Raw genomic sequence first — 23,941 nt, 5'->3', positions numbered from 1 at the left:
GAGGGGAGCCGGGATGGCGGAACGCAGCGGGAAGGGAAGGCGGGATCGCTGAGGGTAGCCGGGATGGCGGAACCCAGCGGGAAGGGAAGGCGGGATCGCTGAGGCAGCACCGACAGGCTCCCGCTCTCGTTCCGCCCTTGAGGACTTTACTCCCTCCAGGTAACCGTGATAGCATCGACCAACAACCGCCACACCATTTATTACTTGGTTGTATAAATTCGCTTTATTTCAGCATTTAAGAGAAGACAAAGCCCTCAATAAAAACTCAGTCTTCAACATATACATGCTCATGCTGGTGTGTCTCCTACAGGACATCATCACTCATCGCTTTCTTTTTTCTTTTGGGGTAGGGATGAAGATAGTTAAACAGTTTACATTGATTCCAAGCTAATTTTCTTTTCTGATTAGCTAGAAATATAAAGGTTTATTTTGTTAAGGACAGGCTACTTATCTCTCCAAGGAAGGAATCAGCACAATCTCTCTTGCTTTTCCACAATTCCCTGATACATAAAAGCTCACAGTTCCTCCTGTTCTCTATCCCCAAAATCCTGAAGAGTTTATGAACAGATTAACATACAAACGAGTTAAAGAAGGACTGTTAAAGCAGGGATGCAATCCAAGGACTGACTGTGTCCAGCAAAATTAAGGAGAACAGGAAATGTGCAAAAGCAGCACTACAGCAGGCTATTAAAATTACTTCTTGCAAGAATGCTTCAATTTAACGTTTTAGTGGAGAAGCATGGTCAAGGCAGAAATGTGGCAGTAATTCCCCAGGCAAACCATAGAAAAAGGAAGAAGAAAATGTTGAAAAGCCCTGCTTCATAAGGACTTTTTAATGTCAGTAATTAAGAGATTAAAAACAAAACAAAGAGAGTTCTGAGCCCAAAAGCTCAAAACCTGGAGTTTATCATGTTTGCTAACTTCTCCAAACAACCACACAAATTGTTCTAGACTTTAAACATGGGGTTGTCTTGCACTAACAAACTCTGCCAGTAAACAGAATTACAGCATAAGGAAGGGGAAAAACCAAAACTGCACAATCAGATACAGAAAAAACATACTACAGATCCCCTCTGTGCCAATGAAGAGCATTTAAACCTGGCGTTCAGGAGTTTCTTTTGTTGTTTAAACCACATCAAGGGAATGACCTGAGGTTTGTTCGGACAACTGAAACCCCTCCTGTGGCCTCCAGCACTTCATTGATTGAAAGATAAAGTTTCTGCTGCATGTTTTCAGGGCAGAGGAAAGAAGGTCAGAAGGAGGTTTCTTTCTGGAGCCTACCACACCACCCGGTGCCAGCTGTAGTCACAGGTCCAAACTCAGCGTAATGTTTCAGAAATACGTGATACGATCACAAGTCAGTCTCATCATCAGGAAGCAAGATTGTTCTCTTCAGTTTATTAGGCAAACACCCCTGAGTAAAGGGGCTGATATCCACTTTCTTCCTTCTTGCAAGTAAGCACACAGGCGCTCAGCATGCCGAAGAACTGGAAAAGAGGGAGTGCACAAGGGACTTAGTCCTGCTGTATTTCTGTTTCAGCTGTCAGACAAAACACCTACATAGCAGATGACTTCATCATATGAAAAAAATCTCATTTAAAAATACATCTACAGAAAATGTTATTTTTGCATATAGATTCCCAGTAATAGTTCCAGCTTGAGTGTTTCCTCTCTGTTTTGTCCCATTAATTATTACATTCACATGAAATACTAGTTATCTTGCCATGGAGAAAATTTCAGTGAAAGGTTAGGATTGTTCTGGGATAAAATGAGTTCTCCAAAATATTTAAGCATGCCTTTGGACAAGGAGTGACAGGAATGGCTCCCAGTGCCAGAGGGCAGGGCTGGATGGGATATTGGGAAGGAATTGCTGGTGGGAGGGTGGGCAGGCCCTGGCACAGGGTGCCCAGAGCAGCTGTGGCTGCCCCTGGATCCCTGGCAGTGCCCAAGGCCAGGCTGGATGGGAATTGGAGCAGCCTGGGACAGTGGAAGGTGTCCCTGCCCATGGCAGGGGGTGGAATGAGGTGAGCTTTAAGGTTCCCTTCCCACCCAAACAATCCTGAGATTCCGTGGCTCTATAATAAAATGGATTCTGCATTGAATTTCCATCCCAAATCCCCTGTCTTTAGAATCCCTCCCATCATTGTTAGGCAGATGAAACGGAGACAGTTGGAAAAACACAAGTGAGGAACATAGAACTGAGTCTACTTCAGAGGCAAAAGAAAGCTGTAGGTTATTAGGACAGTGAAGATGGAAAAGGCCCAAGATCCAAGGACAAACAGTAGTATTTTCCATGAGGGAAGAAACAGGAAAGTGTACCTTCACGATGGCAAATCCCAGGATTACAAGCATAGCATAGCTGATAACACTCTGCAGCCCAGTCTCCAGCTCCTGTGCACAGCCCTGCCATGAAAGAGAGAGATAAAATCATGTTAAAAGGTGTTCATCCAGCTGGAAGTTTTTATTATTTCCTCCCCAGCTCTCTAAGGAAACAGGGCCTGGTAAGCCAGGTAACCAGCACTGCAGATCTGAGGAACTCCATTCCTGTCTTCCAGAGCTGATGGCTTATTTCCTCCTGCATGAGGAGAGGCACTGAAAAATTGCAATTTAGTGACATTTGCTGCACCTGAATTTCTTCTAGGAAAAAGTGACCTCTAGGCCACTTAAACAGGTGCGCAAAACTCAGAGCTGGAAGGCCATCAATGGTACCTATCTATAAAAGTCAACTTAGGAGCTTATGCCCCAGACTGGAGAACCTGGTATAGAGTTAATAAAATCACAGAATGGTTTGGGTTGGAAGGGACTTGAAAGACTATTCAGTTCCATCCCCTGCAATGGGCAGAGACACCTTCACTGTCCCAGGCTGCTCCAATTCCCATCCAGCCTGGCCTTGGACACTGCCAGGGATCCAGGGGCAGCCACAGCTGCCACAGTGCCAGGGCCTGCCCACCCTCCCACCAGCAATTCCTTCCCAATATCCCACCCAGCCCTGCCCTCTGGCACTGGGAGCCATTGCCTGTGTCCTGTCCCTGCATGCCTTGTCCCCAGTCCCTGTGCAGCTCTCCTGGAGCCCCTTCAGGCCCTGGCAGGGGCTCTGAGCTCTCCCTGGAGCTTCTCTTGTGCAGCTGAGCACCCCCAGCTCTGCCAGCCTGGCTCCAGAGCAGAGGGGCTCCAGCCCTGGGAGCATCACCATCCTCCAGATTTGGCATGATCAATCCCAGATGAGTCTGTTTCTCCTGCCCAGATCTGTGTGAACAGCTACAGCTATGGACAAACCCCTAAACTCTGCCTGGTGTGCTTCCCTCCATGGTTCCACCTGGCTGAAAATGAACATGGCCCAGCTGTGAGACCGAGCCCCTTATCCTCACCCGTGTGTTGAGTTCCTGAGGCCGATCCAGATGCCCTGTGCAGTTCTTGGCCTCTTGCTGGCAGCAGCTCAGGGGGACACTGTTGTTCCCAGTGGAATTAAACCACTGGGTGGTTGTCCAGTCACTGTAGTTCTTAACCCCGCAGCAGTGAAGCTACCAAACACAGAACAGTTACACAACAGTTACTGTTACATGAGATTATACATATATATTACTGGTTATATTATATATATATACATATTTGATGTTCATCTATATGAATGCTCATGTTGAGTTAAACCTCTCTTAGGCATAGTGGGCCAGAGCTGCCACTAGTTTGCAGCAGATTTATGGGCAGCAGGCGCTTCAGGTGCTTCATAGCAGTAATAAATCAATCTCCTTCTCACATTATTACATCCTTCTTGGTTTATTCTTTGTGAAAGCTCCAATAGAAAGGTGACAAGTTGCAGGGTAGAGTCTTCCATCATCTCACTATTTTATGGTGCAGTGTTCTCAGCAGCAGTTATTCACATCTACTTATTTGCTCAGATGCAAATGTCACTCATATCAACCACACACAAGCCAAGTTCCAGGATACTGTCCCCACCCATCCTCTCCCCCCCTTTACCAGCCCAAATTCCTTGTTTAGGACCAACTGTCCTTTTCCAAACAAGGCGTAAATATTTTCTTACCTGTTCTTGCAAGTAATCCACAAGTGTAGACTCTGGGTTTTTTCCGTCATACTTCTCAAAGACTGAGCGCATTGTACCTTGCACATCAGTTTTTACCTGTTTAGATGGAGAAAAACAATGCAGGTGGTTTTAATGTGAGAGCTGAAAATTTTATCTGGTGGAAACTGCAAAAGATCTGTATCCTAAATGAGTCGGGGGGGGAAATAAGAAATAAGAAAAATCAAGCAATGTTTTAGACAAAATTCAGGTGGCACTTAGCTGGAATCACACTCCTGGGCAGAACCAGAATTTGCCATCCTTGATGGAAAAGCCCTCTTTTGGGAGCATCAAAAATTGTTTAATCCAACTCAGAGACTGTTGTGATATCTGCCAAGTACTTTAAATATTCACCATGTTCCCAACAAAGACATCCCCGTTCCCATTTGTTCTGCAGGTTGCAGGACAGGGGATGAAGTTAAAAAAAAAAAAAAAAAAAAAAAAAAAAAAAGAAACAGATAAATTGGAATGATCCAACAATGTAAAATCTATTTTTTACTTTTATGTTAGGACAGAGATGCTAATTATTTATTTACCTTTTCCCTGTAAACAAATCCCAGGACAAAAGCAGACACCTCTGCAATGAAGATAACCAGGATAATAGCCAAGAACTGAAAATAAAAGAGAGAGACATTAAGAGAGAATCCCACAGCAGTTAAATTCAACTGCACAATATACTTCACATTAATTTACAGCAGTAAGTGACAGTTATATCTTATTGCCTCTCCAACCAAAATAGCTCCCAGAAAATAATTTAGAATAGAAGAAGCAAGCTGTGGCCTCACCCCTGGAACTGTTCAAGGCCAGGTTGGGCAGGGTTTGGAACAACCTGGTTGTATTTGTTGGTCTGTGGAAGCTGTTGCTGCCCATGGAAAAGAGGTTGGAACTGAATGAGCTTTAATGTCCCTCCCAACCCAAACCTTTTGGGGATTACTGTGGCTTCCCAGGCTCTGTGCCTGATCCTGGACACTGCCATGACATGAGCTGTGTGAGGAGTCCGTGGAGCACTTCACAAGGGTGGATGTCAAAGGGGAGAGCGCACCAATAAACCTGCAGCTGAGTTAGTACACTGTGCACTGCTTGTTGGGCTCACATTGCCTTCAGGGCATGACTTGGGGCATGAAGTTACTCTGAGTGAACCTTCCTGGATTTTTAAAATAATTCTGTGAGCAGTCAAGACATGCTTTCAGCACTCAGAGGACTAAAACCAGCAGAAAAATTGATACACATCTGGTTTGCTTGCTTAGAAACTCATATTTCCTCCTGTTCCTCCCTCTCCTCTCTTCTCAAAACCAGCTGCTTCCCACACTCATCCTCACTGAGCCAGCTGAGGCGAATCACAACATCTCAGCTGCGGGTTGTTGGAGTCAGTGAGTCAGGGGTGTCTCTGAATTCTTCAGAGAGAAATCAGAGTGCAGGGATTGAATAAGTAAGTTTTAGGGTGAGTTCTAATGCTTTTAGTAAGTGAAAGATTTCAAATGCCACAGTAGCATTGAATGTTCTAGTGAAGGTTGCAAATATCTTCAGGAGAGGCTCCAGGCCCACAGCTGTAGACAGGACTTAGACATAACAGAGATACAGTAAGAATATTGCTTATATAGATTGTATGTGTAGTTCTATACATAACCTAGCGTGCTAAGAAACTGGAATTCTAATTGATTAAGGAGCTGTGGTCCAAGCTTGTGCCCTAGCTTGTTGGAAAAATCCTGTATAAGAGTATGTATTGGGAGAGTTGTGGCTTTTAGCCATTCTGGCTTCTAGCCATTCACTTATTTGCTAGCTGCTTTGCCATTGCTTGTCTGTGTACTGTCAAGACTGCTGTGCTTTCTAATAAGATGTGTAATAAATAACCTTTTTAGCTATTCGCTGCTTGGCTCATTTAGAGATTACCCAACAGAGCAGGAGGCTAAGAGCTGCAGAGCAGGAGCAGGCAGACGGGGCACACACTCACCAGCCCCAGGCCCACGCGGGACTCGCGGAAGGTGGCGCAGCAGCCGATCAGCCCGATGATGAACATCACCACGGCCACGCAGATGATGATCACGGCCGGCAGCAGCGCGTACTTGTCCTGCAGAAAGTTGTCGTAGCTCTTGTAGGTGTTGATGACGTACGCCCCGACATAGCTGAGCCCTGCAGCTGCCGCCTGAAGCGCAATGAGGAAAAGTGGTCAGCGGTTATTTGTTAAGCGTCTGACCCGGAAAATGGTCGTGGATTGTTTCATGAAAGTGATTTTAGAAATAGTGGCTACAGTGTGCAAAGAACTAGATTAAATAAACTGTATCTGAAACTACTATCTAGCTGTGGATTCAAGACAGAGAAGATAAAATTCACTGCATCGCTCCCCTGCTAATAAGGCACCAGTGGGGCTGGGCTGGAAGGCTGGAGTCTGTAGACCTGCATCAGTGTCTCTGCAGAATGCCAAGCTCATGCTGCCTACCCAGGGTTGACTATACCCCACAGGGTATAGTCCCCTGCATTTCCAGGAATCAGACCACCACACTGAGTTGCTGGTCTGGGGCCTTTTTTTTTTTTTTTTTTTGAGAAAACCTCATCCTTCACACTCTCACAACAGCATTAAACTCTAAGGGCACACAAATGTACCTAGTCTCAGCAAAAGAGTCCCTTCTTTTCCTGGAGAAGAAAGATTTCTGCAATCTCTAAAATAATCTCTCTCCCAGAAGGATATTTTTTGCTGATTGAGGCCCAGGTATAGTGGCAGTTGCCCTGGAGACCAAAGAATTTTACCCACTGGACTGGGTACAGCCATGAAAACAACACCAAAAGACTCAGCCATGCCCTGCCAAACCTCACCAATGGCACAAAAAATTTCTCTCAACAGTCAGGATGGCTCATCCATGCTCTGTAATCCTACATCACAAAGAAAATGAAGTACCCTCCATATTCACCTTCTGGAAGCTTAAGGGAAACCAGCTGGTTTGTTTTCAACAGGTCACAGCAGGATTTCATCACACAGCCTTGGAGCAGTTTGTAACTTCCCCAGCACTGTACGTTTTAATTAAATCAAACACTCCTCATGCTGGAGCTAGGACTTGCTAATTCCTTTACCTTGTTTGGCTCTTTCCCCTCCAGCCACGTCTGCTGCCTGCCCTTCAATTACCTCCAATGCAGGAACATCCTTTGTTTCAGACAGCTCCCATCCCATAATCTCGCATTCCTGGATGCTGTCTGTACCCCACAATTACTGGGGTCAGATGCACCAAGTGATGGTGCCAGGCATTCAGCACATGACCTACAAGATCCTGCTGCACTGGGGCTCAGATACAGCAGCTCCTCTACAGAGTGGGATATCAGGAAAAGGAATAGGATGACCAATTCTCAACAGGTTATTTGTTTTTCTTCTCCACATGCACTGGGTTTTCAGATATGCTAATGATTAAAGCAGATCCTAAAGCTTCATTCAATTTTTCCTCTCATGAAGGAAAATCTCTTTCCTATTTCTCTGTCTGCAGGTGTAGGGAGACCGTGGCTTTTTCCTGCCACCCCTTTTTAGGGATGCAGAGGAAAGGATGAGACGTTTGTGGATCTCAAAGGGCAGAAGTGAGAAGGCAGAATCCTTTCCTGTCCTCTCACCACAGGAGGGAGGTGTTGAGGAGGAGCAACCTTACCTTCTCCTCCAACACTCTGTTCTGAACTGAAACTGGGACAGGAACAGTCCTTGGAATGGCAGCAGCAGTAAAGGTGGTGATGGGGACACATCACCTCCATCCTCCTTTGCCTTCAGTTGCACAAAATGAATGAAGGTGCAGAACTCAAAAAGTGTATCCTGCATTTCTGGCCTGGAAGGGTGGATGCACGTGTCTGTCCACCTGTTCTCTGTTCTGAAACAGCATCATCTGGGCAAGGACAGCCACAGAGAGGCAACCAAAGTTATGCCAGGGTCTCACCACCATCACAGGGAACAATTCCTTCCCAATATCCCGTCTCACGGGAAGCTATTCCCCCCTGTCCTGTCACTCCAGTGTCTTGTCCAAAGTCCCTTTCCACCATGGTGGAGAAACATTCTTCATTTTTCATCCATACTTCATTTTCCATCCATTTCCAGTGTGCTCAACACACAATACCAAGGAAGCAGGACAGGACATGCTGAAGACCAACCAGCTGTAGGGAGCTAAGAAAAACCTTGCTGCAAGTAAAAGGTTGCCATGAATTAAGAAAAAAATAAATAAATTATGAAGCCAGTTCCCAGAAGGCCCCTAAAGCCAGGACCAGCAAAGCTCCATGACTGCAAGACAAAACCAGAAGATCTAGTGTTAAGTTCAAGGACCCCAACTATAAAGGACTTTCACAGTGGGTTTTACTGCAATACCCAGGATTGCCTTATTTCTGGTCAGAGACAAAACACAACCAGGCAAGAAGTCTATTAAAATTTCCAAACTTCTGCTTCCAAGCAGAAAAAGGAAGTGTAATGAGGCAAAACTAGAAGTTCTTGGGAAAAGACTTAAAAGAAGATGACTTAAGACTTAAGGAAGACGTAAGACTTGTAGGAAGATTTTTCCCCTCAGATACTGCCACAACTTCATCCTTGATTTTTAATTCAGTGGGAAGAATCCTGAAACCTGAAGAGCAGGGTCACTCAGGAATAGGAGGCATCACAGCTAACAATCTCTTCCCTGATTTTTGCAGCTGAGTCCCAGAGACAAGTTTTGAAAGAAAAGATGAAAAATATTTCAGAACTTAAATCAGAACTTTTCCCTTAAGCTTTTCCAGACTTTAAGGCAAATTCAGTGGAGAGATTTTTTCACTTCAACATCACAAAACCTACAGCCCATTCCTAGATCTAAGGTGAGATGTACTAAGATGTGCTTCTCTAGGAGTACAAGTCCTTTGCATTGCAAAAGATGGATCTCAAAGTATGTCTGATGAGGTTTCTGTTGGATCTCAAGAAAAAAAAAAAATCTCAAAACCACAAAGACCAGTTTGAGCTATTACTCTTGAGGAGGAATAGATCAAAAACCTCCTTAAGGTGGGTTTTAGGTCTCAAACCCACCTAAAATTGTACAACAGGATGCTAGGATTACGCCAAGAAATTCACACTGCAAACAGCAATTTTTCTTCACATTTTTGTCACTCTCCTGCTTGGCAGCTTACTCACAGCCAGGTTCAGAGCTACAAACCCTGGCAGCCAGAGTGTAACTCAAGGCAGATACAGGTGAGCCACCTCCTCTGGGCCACCAGCAGCCAGCACAACACCCACAGCACCCTGTCCTCCCACGCAGCCCCAGCTGACTAACCAGGGCTCCAGGAAACCACTACTGTTTCTCTACAATGCTAATGCCTTTCTTGGCACAAGATGACGAGATGAGGCGAAAGGAAATTTTGCAAGAAAACCCCTTTTCACAGCTGGGCAGCAGAGCTGCAGCCACCCTGCTGCCTCACCCACCACAGCTCGCACCCTTCAAGGACCTAACGCCAGAATAATTCAATTTTTAATATCCCACGGCCTCGACAGAAAGCACAAAACCTATCTGAGCGTGAAAAAGTGAACTCCCTGGGGCTGAGTGAGAAGAAAGCCGAGCTGTGACAGTCACCAGGTTTTCCCAGGCTGAGGTTTGGGCAGGGCCTGGGCTCACCAAGCACTTCCACGCTTACCTGAGCCCAGGGCAGCAGGTGCACAAACACAGAAAGGGGACTCTCAGTCACATAACACACACACAGCACTGTGAATATTCAATCCTGCCCGTGAAACAGAAACCTGGACTGTCTCACTGATAAAGAACAGGACAGCTGCTGGAAAACAATAATTTCATGTATTTTTGAAATACAACAAGCCTCTTACTTTGTGTTTCACTGCTTTTATATGCTGATGACCAACAGCCCCTACCCTTTTCAGGAGGCATATAGCCATGCAAATACTTCATGCCACCTAATCACAGACACAGAATGGGCTGCTTAAAGCTTCCTCTATACCACTGCTCTGAAATAATGCAAATTTTATATCTATATATATATATAGTTCTTTTTTTATCAGTGAGGCAGAACAGGTGCTTTTCCACCTTTACTTCTCTGTTTTCATAAGCCAGCCTTACATGATGGCTGAGAAAAGAGATCATTGTACATTCACAGTTATCAGCACAGGCTTCTCTGTCCCCTGCCAAGCCCAGATAAGGTACAGCAAAGGAGCCAAACCACCAGCTGTGATGTTAAAAGGCAGTGTCTGCTGGTTGGGTAATTTGGGGTACTTTTTAAAAGGTTTCTCCCAGCATCCTCTCATTTCAGAGTGTTGGTTCTACTGCTCAGTCTGTTACTGTAAACTGGTAAAAGACTTCCTTTTTTAAAGGCTGGAAAATTAAAAATACAGAGTAACAAAGCTATAGTGTTAAAAGGAGAAGTTTAAGAACAGGGTGAATTCCAAATTCACCCAATGTGTCCAGCAAGATTCAGCCTCTGTACAGTAAAACATGGAGGCTATGAGACTTCAAGACATTTCTCCTTTGTCCAGTGGGACTTTCCCAGGGCCAGCACTAATACCCACCACATCACAAAACTAAGGCTGACTTTGTCCTGTATCGTTGACTTTTTATGGGCAAAGACAGGTAGGGGAAACAATACTGGTTTTTGTGACACAGTAAGAACAGTTGTCTTCTACAGCAAACTGCTGCAAATACAAACTGGAACAACTATGAGTATCCACACAAACCCTTTCTGAACCACTGCCACCTAACCCATCATTAGACACTCAGCTCACAGAGCTGCCTGAGTTAATTTTAAGGCTCAAATCCCACTTTTTTCACCCATGTCTCTTCACAGTCAGGGCTCCTCACCCAGTGCAACACCTGATGCTGGTGTTTTGCCTTCCCATCCAACACCTACATTCACTGGGATGCTGTCACCTTTTCTGCAGTTTCAGTGGGCAGACCAGGATATGTCACCTTCAATTATTACTTTGCCAGCTACAGTTATCACTACTGTGCTGCCCCCATGCCTCTCATATCTAGAATCAACCCCCAGCAACACTGGTCTCAGTTACAGCTGCCCGTTCTCTCCTTAACACAGAACACACTCCATGCCTTTGTTTGTTTTTTGGATTTTTTTCTGTGTACAAGAACTGGTTTTGATTTACCTTGACAGGTAAATCTTCTGCTTGAAAGGTTTTGCACATTTCCTCCATAAATGTATTTTATTGCCCAACAGCCAGGTTGCATGGCAAAGGGAATCACTGTCTGGCTCCCTTGCTGATTTATTGTACTACAATATTATTCTTCCCATCCACCACCAGAGTTTCAAGTTCCCCTGGCTGCTGCACTACTCCATTTTCAGGGAGGCAACAGGTTTTCTAGTGACTTTAGGGGAAAACAATGCCACTGAAAGGCACTTTTGAGAAAGCTTTCCTCACTTTATCCTCAATTTAACCTGCTTAAAACTCCCCTTGGATCATGGTCTCCCTTGGCCTGAGGCAAAGCTGGTTTCTCCCAGCAACGAGAGTGACCCTAACTCAGCACCTCCCATCCCACATGCACGATTTTCTCTCCCTTTTCCCATCCTGGATTTAAAACTCTGCCAGCTGGAAGGGACCTCCTGGCTTCAGTTACGGTTTCCTACGATATTCACCTCTCTGAATGGTAAATCAGGTATTGCCACATCTGTGTTCTCTGGCTGCACCCATGAGGGTGCTTGGTCACCCTCACAGTGAAAAAGGTTTCTGGTGTTCAGAGGGACCATCCTGTGCCTCAGCTTGTGCTCACTGGCCCTGTCACTGGGCACCACCGACATCATCTGGGCAAGGACAGTCACAGAGGAGCAGCAAAGCTGCTCTGCCCACCCTCCCACCAGCAATTCCTTCCCAATATCCCATCCAGCCCTGCCCTCTGGCACTGGGAGCCATTGCCTGTGTCCTGTCCCTGCATGCCTTGTCCCCAGTCCCTGTGCAGCTCTCCTGGAGCCCCTTCAGGCCCTGGCAGGGGCTCTGAGCTCTCCCTGGAGCTTCTCTTGTGCAGCTGAGCACCCCCAGCTCTGCCAGCCTGGCTCCAGAGCAGAGGGGCTCCAGCCCTGCAGCATCTCCGTGCCTCCTCTGCACTGGCTGCAGCAGCAGATAAACTTGCTGTGTTCCCTCTGACTCTCACATTGTGAAAACACTGATTTACAAAATAATAATAATACTACTGAACTCAAAGTTGGTTTTGGATTGGAGAAAAAAAACACCAAAGCTGTGAGCTCCTATCAGGCTGCCCTTGACTCCCACAGCAACAACAGCCCCAGGAGAGAATTCCTGCCAATCTCATTCCAGTCATTACCCTCAAAGGAAAAACTCCAAATCGCAGTTTCCTCACATGAGATACAGAGGTGTGACAGAACCCAGACAAATGTTCTGAGGTAACTTACACTGAGCCACAGCAGACTTATCAAAGTCTGTTACACCTAAATATTCAGCTGGGATGTTCAAGTGCAGGGCATGTTTCAGCCTGCCTTCAAAAAACACCTCAGGGCTATTGCTGCATATGGTGGGAGGCACTTGCTTTTTCCTTTTCTGCCTCAAATGAAAACAATGAGCAGCTGCCAAAAGGCTCTGAGATCCTGTGTCTCCCTCAGGAGAAAAAAATCCCCAAACCTAAACCAGCATTTTCTTGCAGCTTTTATACACTGCAAAACCACACACTCAGAGGGGCTTCTGACTTATTTTCAAGCTATATTAAGTAAGTGTCTGCCTCAAGAGCTCTTTTTAGCACGTCTTCTTCCGTTCCCCAACCCTAATTCCAAGGTCATTTTCCCATCCCTAAATGCCAGCACACACCCTACGAAGCACAGATGGTGGAAGGTCCTCATGGAGACACTGTCCAGCAGTGCAAAGCAAGGAATCCTGCCCCAGTTCCTAACTGGAATTCTAATGCTTAAACCTCTGCCTTGGGGCTAGAGTGCTGCTGCTAATCACAACCACAGAGGCAACAGGACCAGGAGGAGGAGAAAGCAGAACCTCATTTTCACTTTTCATAACCCCATTTTCACTTGTCAGAACCCCCATTTTCACTTGTCAGAACCCCCATTTTCACTCATATTCCCCTCAAATAAACAGACTGCAGGGCATGAGCTTGCAGGGAGTGTAACTCAGCTGAGCACGGATCGATTTATCATCCAGTGCCAGGCTGTTTTGGATCTGAGCAGCCTGTTTGGACACAAAACACCCTGTAGTTCAATATTTGCCTTCAGAACCACCCCAATTTCTCAACCAGTTGTTCCAGGCTCAGACACCAAGGTGCACCTAAATGACAGCAGAGCTGATCCTAAATCCTGCTGAAGAGGTACCAAAATGGAACCTCCTGAGCCACTGCAATCACCACATGCACTTCCACAGTGTGGAATCAAAGAAATACAGAATAGCTGAGGTCGGAAGGACCTGTAGAGCTCCTCCAGCTCCATCCTTGCCACGGGCAGGGACACCTCCCACTGTCCCAGGCTGTCCAAGCCCTGTCCAGCCTGATTTGGAACAATTCTGCTTCTCTGGGCAACCTATGCCAGTGCCTCACCACTCTCACATGAACAGTTCCTTCCCAATATCTACCTCAAATTTTGCCTCTTTTCAGTGTGAAGCCATTCTCCCACCACTACAATACATCAAAGCCCATTTTCCTGAAAGTCAGTTCAGTTCTGCTTCCTGATTTGGGGCTGAATAACTTAAAACAAGGAGGAACTTTACTCTTTCAAGGCATGCTCAACAGGATCACGCCAAAGGGCCCAGCCCTGTCATCATCCTCATCCTGTGACCACTCTGCATCATGTGGCTGCTCTTCTCTCACCATTCAGAAATGAGCTAGAAATCATAGGGGGACCTTAAAAATCCCCTCAGCTCCCAAGGAATCCACCACCTTCCCCTTCCCTTCTTCAAAGTAATATTTGCTATCCAATACATTGTTCATTGAAGTGTCCAATACATTGTTCATTAAAAGTATCCAATACATTGTTCTTTAAAAGTATCCAATACATTGTTCATTGAAAGTGTCCAATACATCGTTCATTAAAAGTATCCAATACAATCGTTCATCAAAAGTATCAAATACATTGTTCTTTAAAAGTATCCAGATTTCTCTCTGGCTGAGGCTTCAGAGTAAGCATTCCCAAACCTCTCCTGGCACGAGTGATTTCAAACCCATTCACATATGCAGGAATTTTTCTTGTGGGTAAGTTTATACCTCCAAATTACGAAAAACGATTTAAAGAGAACCACAGCAATATCGTGATTCCGTGAGCAACCTGGTTTAGTGGGAGGTGTTCCTGCCCAGTGAGTGAGCTGCACTTCTTGTCAGCAGATCAAATGCAGCTCTCTCACATCCCCAGGTCCTGCTAAAGTCCCCTGGGCAGTAACTTGTCCTTATGCTTCTCCCTGCTGTAGGGCAAGTAAAGCAAGGAAGCCGGGCAAGTGCCCACCTCCGCTTAAAAGTGAATGGGAAATCTGGGCAAACAGGATTTTCATGGCAGGAGCACCTAAGGTAGCCCTCTGGTGATGAATCAGAATATCTAGAGTTGGGGAGACCCACAAGGAAGATGGAAGTCCAGCTCCAGAACCACCAGCGGATTCCAAACACCTCTGAAGGCAAAGACCTGTTTAGTGGCAATGAAGCTGAAGGTGAGCAGGGGCAAGGTGTTGGATGCTTTCAGGTTAAAAGCAACCTGGGAAGGTGTTTACTGCACATTATACAGAAATACTGGAGCATGAAGCTTCCATCTCGTTTAAGGATTCTCAGTTTCTTCCCTTGGAGCAGGAAGTGAATCCCAGCATTTAGCCTCTCTCCTTCCAAAAGAGCATCATCACATCCCACGCAGCTCAGTCCCCCCAGGAGACTTTGCCGAGAGCATCACGGTCTGCTCTCCCCCTTCCTCTCCCTCTTACGAGACAAACCTGCAGCCCCAGTCTTCACCTAGAGCAGGCCAACACCCACTTGCCAAAACAACCCCGCGCTTGAAACTAATTAGAAGGTGCTGAGAGCAGAGCAGGGGGTGGGAAGAACTCCCACAGCCTGAAGCACCACCCGTGGTAACCTTGTAATTAAATTATCTTTAATCACTGAGTTTTGGGGGGAGTTACGCATCAGTTCCGAACTCGCAGAATGATCTGCACACACCATGCTGAGCCTGGTGATCAGGAGAAAAGCTGGTTTTTTTCATCTCATTTGGGAAGCCCCAATTTGTCATTGTGGAAGGTCTGACTTCCTTCACTCTGCATGATAACGATCAGAAATCCAAAAGAGGATTTTTTTGCCTTTTTAGGATATTCTTAAGTAATAACTTCTGTCAAAGAACCACATCTGCACCATCTGCTGACTACACAGGTGGTGGATTGTTTTCCATAATCACTTCTGAGCTGGGAAAGATCTGCAGCATGCAATGCCTGGACATAAATTATTCCTTGGAGAAGAGCTCCAATGTTCTTTGCAAATCCTGTATTTTCACAATCATCTTGTGCGTACAGAGCCCTAACTGTTGGAAATGTTCTGAAAGACCATAAAGGAGTCAGTCCCTCCATCTCCACCCTCCTAAAACCAGAATTCCAGGTTCTGCAGTTCTGCTGCTGGAACGTGATTACCTCACATAATGATGGCAGCAGCATCTAAATGCCACGGGCTGCTCTGCTCTTACTGGATAAAGAACAGCCCAAAGGGCTGGTCTGGGTCACCCCAAACTCAGAGGCCACAGACATGCAGAAGGATTGTTACTGACACCTCATGGATGCAGACCAATCTCGATTAGAGAGCTCTCCTACAGCTGACGAAGAACACCAGACACATTTCTAGGAGGACGTAAGGCTGTTGTTTCATTTTTAAAAAGCCAAGCAGTGATGCTATCCTCAGGTACACCTGATCTGAGCTCAGGGGCTTTCCACATACACAGTGGGATGGTGCAACGTTTCTCAAGGAAATAAAAATTTAAAAAATCACCACAAAGCAAGCAGGAACGGTGAGATCATGTTACCTGGTGCGCAGCAGTGACTCGGCCTGCAGCTCCGTTCGTGCCAGTGGCTCAGGAGTTACACGGAGCACACGCAGCAATAAATTGTGCTGGAACTCCATAAGGGAGGCACGGGACCCTGGGGACGAGCTCCTCACCACAGCCAGCAGCAAGCCACGCTTTTACAAAACGGCTCCACACCCCACGAGGCCCCAGCGATTAATTCCAGCAGTATTCCCCCTTTTGCTTTATTTTTTTTCACTCCTCACATAGCATCTCTCTGGAAAACTCTAAAGGAAGAGCCCCTGTGACACCCAGAGCAAGGGGCGCTGCCGTGCTGAGCCCCAGCCGGCAGGTTGGAGGCATCCCTGACAAAAACCCGTCTGGAAAACGCCCCGGTGCTACAAAGCAGCCCTGAACCCTCGACACACCAGAGGTTTGACGGGGACCCTTCCCTGAGAGCAGCACACAAGTCCCAGAGCCGTGGGTAGCAGCGCTGGGGGTTTTCCTAACTTCCCCAGGCAGGGGGAATGCCCGAGCCTGGTTATCAGAATAACCCCCAGCTCTTCTGAACAGCCACGAGCCCGACGCCGACACCCCCAAAACAACGCGGGTTAGGCTGAAAAAGTCTACAAACTACCCTCGTTTTTTTCACTTGCTTGTAAATAATCATCGCGGAAGTGATTTGGAAAGCCGTAACTGTGCCAAGGACATTTCTGGAACGAAGCTCTCCCCGCTAAAAGTCTCGCCCCGAACACGGAGCAGAGCCTCGTATAATGCCCTCGCCGTGCGGCTCCATTTGCTTCCGATCACAAAACGTGGCTGTACAGTTTTAATTAAAAACACTTCTAAAAACCCCGGGTGCATTAAAAGCACGTCACGGAGAAAAGCAAGCAAACAAAAAAGCAATAAGAAGCTCCGACCTTAGTATTTTTTTTTTTTCCGTTTAGAAACTTAAGCCCCTAAATCTCCTCGTTCCTTAAAAGTACGCAATTAGGGTTTGCTACAGAAATGCAAGAGTCACCTGCGCACAGCTAAGCTCAATGCCCGGCTCACTGCGGGGATCGCGGGTGTGTCCCCGTGCCAGAGCCCCCGTCCCCCTGCCAGAGCCCCCTGTCCCCCAGCTACAGCCCCCTGTACCCCTAGCTACAGCCCCTGTCCCCCTGTCAGAGCCCCCAACCCCCTGCCAGAGCCCCCCCTGTCCCCTGCTAGAGCCCCCATCCCCCTGCCAGAGCCCCTATACCCTTGCTAGAGCCCCTGTCCACCTGCTAGAGTCCCCCGGCCCCATGCCAGAGTCCCTGTCCCCCTCCCAAAGCTCCTGTCCCGCTGCCACAGCCCCCTATCCCCCTCCTACAGCCCCTGACCCCCTGCCAGAGCCCCCTGTCCCCCTGCTACAGCCCCTGTCCCCCTGCCAGAGCCCCCTGTCCCCCTGTCCCCCTGCTACAGCCCCCTGTTCCCCTACCACAGCCCCTGTCCCCCTGCTACAGCCCCCTGTTCCCCTACCACAGCCCCCTGTCCCCCTGCCAGAGACCCTTTGTCCCCTGCCAGAGTCCCTATCCCCCTCCTAGAGTCCCCTATCCCCCTCCTACAGCCCGTGTCCCCCTGCCCGATCCCCCTGTCCCCCCTGCTACAGCCTCCTGTCCCCCTGCCAGAGCCCTCTGTCCCCCCGTCAGAGTCCCCTGTCCCTAGAACAGAGCCCCCTGTGCCCTGCCAGAGTCCCCTATCCCCCTGCTACAGCCTCCTGTCCGCCTGCCAAAGTCCCCTGTCCCTCTGCCAGAGGAACTTGTCCCCCTGCCCGAGCCCCCTGTGCCCTGCCAGAGCCCCTCATCCCCCCGTCCCCCCGTCCCCTCGTCCCGGGCAGCCCGCGGTACCCAGAAGGCGAGGCTCAGCAGCAGCAGCACGGTTTTGGAGGTGATGACTCCGCAGTCCATGTCGCAGCTCTGGGGCCGTGTCCCCGCACCGGACCTGGTTCCGCGCGTGGCCGCCCCCGGCCCGCCCCGGCCCGGCCCTGCCCACCCACGGGACGCGTTTCACCGCGGCCGAACAGGCAGATTTCCAAACAGGGGTGGGGAGTGCCGAGAACAAATGGCAAAGCAAATTATTGTGGAGCTCAGAGCGGTTTGGAATTTTTTTTTTTTTTTCTTCAGAACTTCTGCAACTTTCGGGCGAAGTTACACTCAGCCCCGTGAGAAGCTCTCACTGCAGCACAAAGGTTTACATCAGATTTGCCTTGCAGGATTGCTAAACCCACAGCTATTTCCCTTTCATCCAGCCTGTTTTGGTCTGTATGAAGCCAGTCTTCTTAATCACATGCTCCATGAACAGCAGGAATATGTGGATCAGAGGTGGGAATATGTGGATCCCTGCTGGGTTACTGGACTCGATGCCCTGGGCTGAGCCCCCAGCGTGGGCAGAGGGCAGGGGGGATTCTGCCCCTGTGCCCCTGTGCTCAGGTGAGACCCCACCTGCAGAGCTGCCTCCAGCCCTGGGCTCCAGCAGCACAAGGACGTGGAGCTGCTGCAGCCAGAGCAGAGGAGGCACGGAGATGCTGCAGGGCTGGAGCCCCTCTGCTCTGGAGCCAGGCTGGCAGAGCTGGGGGTGCTCAGCTGCACCAGAGAAGCTCCAGGGAGAGCTCAGAGCCCCTGCCAGGGCCTGAAGGGGCTCCAGGAGAGCTGCACAGGGACTGGGGACAAGGCATGCAGGGACAGGACACAGGCAATGGCTCCCAGTGCCAGAGGGCAGGGCTGGATGGGATATTGGGAAGGAATTGCTGGTGGGAGGGTGGGCAGGCCCTGGCACAGGGTGCCCAGAGCAGCTGGGGCTGCCCCTGGATCCCTGGCAGTGCCCAAGGCCAGGCTGGATGGGAATTGGAGCAGCCTGGGACAGTGGAAGGTGTCCCTGCTAATGGCAGGAATAGAACCAAATGGTGTTTAAGGTTCCTTTCAACCAAACCTTTCTGTGATTCTGTGACTCCACAGCACAGGTTTGGACACTCAGCAGTACATCCCAACTGCTGGAATGTGAGGCTGAGCAGCTACAGGGAGAGGTTTTGGAATTCAGTGGCTGCAGAGGGCTGCAAATGTCACTTTATTTCCATCAGCCAAGCCTCGTGCTTTTACAAACAAGCTGGAGGTGCAGGACTGGCAGCCAGGGGTTTGTTTTGCAGGGAAGACCTTTGGCAGCCTGAACTGAGCTGAACCCACCCTCGGCAGGGCTGCAGGATGCAGTGAGAACGAGTTTCCTGCCATTGCCCCTTCCTGGTGAAAATTGCTGTGATGCAGCTTCTTCTGGGGGGAGATGGATTTTGGAGGGGACGTGCTGAACCAGCTCTCCAGCAGGAAGCCAGGAAAGGGAGGTTATGAATATAAGGGCAGCAGACTGTCTGTGCCAGCAGCTGAAAAGAGAAATCCCCATGCAGAAAGTGAGGTGAAGCTGATATCCAAAATTAAATTCCTTGGAAAGTAAAGATCAGCTCAAAGTCAGAATTTGAGGACTGCTTGCAGAGCTCCTCCTAACACCAAGCCTCTCTTTGCCATCATAATTTCTATTACAGCACTGAATATTAACAGAGTGTGTAATTGTGGAATATTTTTTAATAATAATTAAAAAAAAAATCAGCATTTTCACCTTTTTTTTTAAGTTTTGTAGGAATGATTGGTAACCTGGGGGAAATAGTTTGAAGGAAAAGAAAGAGAATAGTCTGACATTTGATTTAAAGTGAAATATAAAGGAATTAAAAAAAAAATCCCAAACTCAAAACCAACCAAAACATCAACCAAACTCCACCTTTCTTTAATATCCAAATATTGTTACCAAGTTTCTCACTTGTTAGTTCACTAGAACTTTTAAATTAGAAAAAAAAGAATGGTAATTTCACAGTGAGAATAAAAATAAGATCCTTAATAAAAATGTAACCACCTGTATACTGTTTGTTTCAGAACAAAGTGTTACTTAAAATCAATGGTGGCTGATTTTTTATTAAAGGTGATCTAGAAAGTAACTTGCCAGAAAAAAATGTGTCCATAGAGATGTATCCCAAACATCACAAGCAGCCCTGGTTATATTCTGCACTATTTCCTACCAAATTAATATTAACATCAGAAGATTCCTGTTGAACATGAGCATTTGAAACAGCAGTAAACTGGAATATTCAAGCTTTGGAAGGGAGAAAATTCCCTTTTTCGGGGGAAAAAAGGGAAATTAAAACTACCAACAGCCTCAGAGGAGGGTGTGTTTCCAGAGCTGCTGCCTGCCATATATCTCTTGCCCTGGGTAAATTGGCTGGATTTGCTGAATTTCAGTCTGAGATCAGTTTAGGAAACATGGTGTAAAAACAACAGGTTCCCCTCTGATTTATTTATTGCATGCTCAGCAGCGTGGCTCAATTGTTTGTACTGCAAGCTGTAACATGATAGGAAAAGAATCTTTACATTTCCCCTTATCCACCAGACAACCTCAACGTAAAGATAAAATCCCTTTCTGCACGTGAGACCACACATCTTTCCAGAACCCATTCTCTCCTGCAGTTTAGTTTTTCTGGAAATGCCTGGAAGCAGAGTGTGTTCCCCAAGGGCTGTAATGGAGAGGGACCACAGCTCTCTGCCTTCCCCTGCAGCTTAGTTTTTCTGGAAATGTCTGGAAGCACAGCATGTTTCCCAAGAGCTGTAACAGAGAGGGACCACAGCTCTCTGCCTTCCCCTGCAGTGCCGTGGCCCTGCTGATTCATTCCTAGTTTGTATTCATCCAGTTCTTCCAGAGGAGGTGCTTCCAAGCCAGCTGTTCCTTCCCCAACCACTTCTCCTGATTACTCCTGTCCAGGTGTGCAACCCTGTGTCATGGAATCCAGGATGGTTTGGCTGGGAGGGATTTAAACCTCATCCAGTGCCACCCCTGCCATGGCAGGGACACCTTCCACTGTCCCAGGCTGCTCCAATTCCCATCCAGCCTGGCCTTGGGCACTGCCAGGGATGCAGGGGCAGCCACAGCTGCTCTGGGCACCCTGTGCCAGGGCCTGCCCACCCTCCCACCAGCAATTCCTTCCCAATATCCCATCCAGCCCTGCCCTCTGGCACTGGGAGCCATTGCCTGTGTCCTGTCCCTGCATGCCTTGTCCTTTCTACATCACGTCTGATTTTTCAGCCCTTCCTTCCAAATCCTCAAGTTCTCTTGGAAAGTCTATTTCTGTTGCAGGCCTTCTCCTTAACACCTCCATGTGCTCTCCACATGAAAAGTTCTCTGTTCTCTTCTCCAGGTTATTACTGAAATTTAAACTCACAGGAGGTGGGACAGTAACCCAGGTGACACCAAGGCACAGGTGGGGGATCCAGGGTTGTTCTGCACAGGCCATGGGGATGAAGGTGCTGTGGGGCACAGGGAGGTGTTAGAAACCTTATCATATTAAATATGCTGCTTCTTTCTCCACAAGGTCGTTACCATCACAGAAGCAAATGTGATTAGCATGAAATCATTTGTCCTTGGCATATCTGTGTTGGAGAGTATTTGTTGTCATATTTTCTTCTCGCCTGCAAATGATTTCCCAGTTACTTATCCCATTGTCTCTTTGATGTTGCTAATCAGAAACTGAAGTTAACTGGCTTGTAAATTCTATTTTTTTTTTCTTCTCTCTTTGTTTCCCCCAGTCTGCCAGCACCTCACCTCTCTTCCAACAGCCCCACTGCAAATAGCTCTTAGATGGCTGGACTCACTTTTTAACTCTTCTGGGAAGAAGCCCAAAACACCAAGTTTATTTGAGAACCATCAGTTAATAAAACCTCTGTGTAACCTGCCCTTTCCTCATTCTCACACTCACTTTAGCCCTTTAACCCTGCTTTTTTTCGTGCCAGCTGCTGATTGTGCCCAACATTTTGGTATCCCCACTGCAATGAGGACAGAAAATAAGTCTCCCATGACTGGCACATGAGGATGACACAGAGCATCTTTATAATACATGACCTTATTTCTTGGAATCATTTAGTTCTGTTGAAAAGACTCATGTAAAAATAACAGGAAGGAAAATTTACAGTCAGCAGAGATTGCTTTCTAGCTAAAAAGAATAAAATAATCTTTTGACATCATAAGATTAGCACGTAGTCAAGTTTGAAAAAAATCAACTCAAATACTTTCAGTTCCTCTTTAAACACTCCAGCTGGGTTACACACTCAGTTCTTTTCTCAGGTGTGAAAAAAAGTGTGTTCTCAGGACAAATATTCACATTTTTGCAGCAGGAAAATTGTTCCTGCCTGGAGTTGAATAGGAAAGGAAGGACTGTGCATGGCTCTCCATCCCATGCCAGCAGAAGCTCAGCATTTCCATTTCCCTTCCCCTGGAGTGTTCATGTGAGGATCCATGTCACTAGAGTGGAGTTCTGACTTCTGCCACGGCTCAGCACTCTGCCCCAGCCCCGAGGCTGAGCCTGCAGGGAGCTGGAGCCTGGTGCTCTGCTGTGCTCCAGGACCCTGCTGGGAGGGGAATTTGGACCTCGCTGCTGATCTCAGCCCCTTGCTGAGCTGTGACCGAGAGCAGCCAGGCGGGACGTAGGAGCTGAAACCCCAAACGATGCCTGGTGAGCTTCTCTGTGATATCCCCTTCTGGTTACAAAGTACAGACAAAGCAGCTTGGAGGTGCACAGTCTTCCTGGTGAAACCTGGAGCACGCAGGGAGATGTTTCCTGAGATGGATCAGCTCTTGGGGCAGGGAGGTAGGGAAGGACAACACGCAGTTTTATAGAAATAAAACTGTAAAGTGGGCTTTACTCCATCCTAACCATGCTAAAATTATTCACCCCTCCCTCATACCATGTTCCTTTTTTGTGGTCACCCTTTGCTCTTTCAAGGCTGAGAGAAAGGAAGGAGAAAAATATCTTTTCTGCTCGCCCGTGGGTGTGGAGATAGGGAAGCAGCTGATCCTCCCTTCCTCCCACCCTCCCTCCCACCATTTGTCGGACGGCGCCTGGCTCAGATGTGGTCAGGGAAGGACTCTGATCTTTGCACTTCCACATCTGGACCACAGTGACCAAGCAGGATTCATGCAGGCAGCTGATACAGCCAGCCATGGCCAAACACAGACCTGTCCCATCAGCTGCCCCTTCATTCACTCAGAATGTTCCAGAGCTCTTTTCAGCCTGCAACTCAGAACTCTCAGTCCTCCTGCGAAGCTTAGAGTCAAATAAATATTAAGGACTACCTGAATTTTATGCTTGCATCTTGCTGCCATTTAATTCTATGGGGAGATGCATGGAGGCAACAGAAACGTGCTGTGTCACAGACAGGTGAAGGATGAATTAATGCTGCTCCAAGCTCCACCTTGAAACACCTGTGGAACTCTTAGGCTGCAGAACTTAGTGCCAGCACGAATTTAAATAATCACTGTGGTGAGAGATGAGACCCAAAATGTGAGGCTGCTCTCTTGGGGAAACTGCACAAGATACACAAAAATGTGTGTATGTTGGGGGCTCCAGGCATGAGAAGGACATAAGGGAAAGATTTATATTTAATTTTTATTTTATTTCTATTTTTAGAATACATTAGTAGAAGTTCTGAGCTCTGCTATTGATGCAAAGCTTGCCACTGTAGGCATATTTATGACTCTTCTGTTCCTGAGTCAGCCAGTCATGTGGATCTGAGCAAACAGGAAATCCCTCACAAAAAAAAAAAAAAAAAAAAAAAAAAAAAAAAAAAAAAAAAAAAGAGAGAGAAAAAGAAAAAAAGGCATCAGAAAAAGTACCCAAAAGACACAAAAAGCCGAGTCATGGTTTTCCTAAGCAAGTACTTCAAAGACGGCTTGGAGGAAAATCACAAGAAAGTCTGGCTGGAGGAACTTGAGATGATGTGGAGTGTGACCAGTGAGGAAACCTCAGGGGGATTCAGAACCAGAGAGGAACTGGCAACTTCTGAAAGCCCTGGCCTGGGAAGCCAGGGGCATCTGCAGGACAGGACATTTGATCCTGCAGAGGGAAGGCACCTGGCGTGCCCA

General features: G+C 47.4%; 1 protein-coding gene across 1 annotated transcript; it reads right to left on the bottom strand.

Moving 5' to 3' along the window:
• Positions 1-204: 204 nt before the first annotated feature.
• LOC130264965 (tetraspanin-36-like) lies at positions 205-18,182 on the bottom strand. The gene is made up of 7 exons (XM_056513664.1): positions 17,842-18,182; positions 6,027-6,218; positions 4,612-4,686; positions 4,040-4,135; positions 3,369-3,521; positions 2,320-2,403; positions 205-1,487 (listed from the first exon to the last, which is right to left on the bottom strand). The coding sequence occupies exons 1-7, from the start codon at positions 17,899-17,901 to the stop codon at positions 1,401-1,403; spliced, it is 747 nt and encodes a 248-aa protein (XP_056369639.1). The 5' UTR covers positions 17,902-18,182; the 3' UTR covers positions 205-1,400.
• Between the last annotated feature and the right edge of the window lie 5,759 nt (positions 18,183-23,941).

This window comes from Oenanthe melanoleuca, chromosome Z (assembly GCF_029582105.1).
Source record: "Oenanthe melanoleuca isolate GR-GAL-2019-014 chromosome Z, OMel1.0, whole genome shotgun sequence".
In the NCBI taxonomy this organism is placed as follows: Eukaryota; Metazoa; Chordata; class Aves; order Passeriformes; family Muscicapidae; genus Oenanthe; species Oenanthe melanoleuca.
Note: the sequence above shows the minus strand (reverse complement) of the source record. Positions and strands in the feature narration are given on the sequence as shown.